At 33.0% G+C, this 469-nt stretch overlaps 1 protein-coding gene across 1 annotated transcript in view; it reads right to left on the bottom strand.

Annotated features, from left to right (window-relative positions):
- The window catches only part of LOC119590560 (aldo-keto reductase family 1 member B1-like), a gene marked incomplete at its 5' end in the record, with an annotated part of 27,721 nt that overhangs the window by 8,541 nt on the left and 18,711 nt on the right, over positions 1 to 469 (bottom strand). Inside the window, 1 exon segment of the mRNA XM_037939223.1 lies at positions 129 to 211. Coding sequence (XP_037795151.1) covers positions 129 to 211 — 83 coding nt within the window.

Raw genomic sequence — 469 nt, 5'->3', positions numbered from 1 at the left:
ATAAGAATGATGTCAATCACATAAGTATTAAACAGCAATTAGAAAAAAAAAAAAATTATATATACTTCAGCCCCTGAATGGTATAACTACATTATTCTAAGTTTAACTGGTAGAGGAAAAGATATTACCAAGTAAGATGAAGGAAACGCCCATTGCAGTCAAAGTCATCAATAGTCTTCATATCATCATCTGAGAGAGCAAAGTCAAACACCTAAAAAATAAAAACAGAAATTAGGTTTCAGATATTCTATCCAAGTAATTTTTCCAACATATTCAGCACCTGTTAAGATTTCATTACTGCTAACATCACTTTCGGATTCTATAGATAATATACATGTGATTGTACATTAGGCAGGGGCATCTGCATCAGGATAATGAAAGCTGAGATGAAGCTGATCTTGCATGCCAGTATTCCCAAAGAATTACTGTGTAAGGTGGAATAATGATCACTTTGAATCATGTGGTAGAG

This window comes from Penaeus monodon, chromosome 27 (assembly GCF_015228065.2).
Source record: "Penaeus monodon isolate SGIC_2016 chromosome 27, NSTDA_Pmon_1, whole genome shotgun sequence".
NCBI classification, from domain to species: Eukaryota; Metazoa; Arthropoda; class Malacostraca; order Decapoda; family Penaeidae; genus Penaeus; species Penaeus monodon.
Note: the sequence above shows the minus strand (reverse complement) of the source record. Positions and strands in the feature narration are given on the sequence as shown.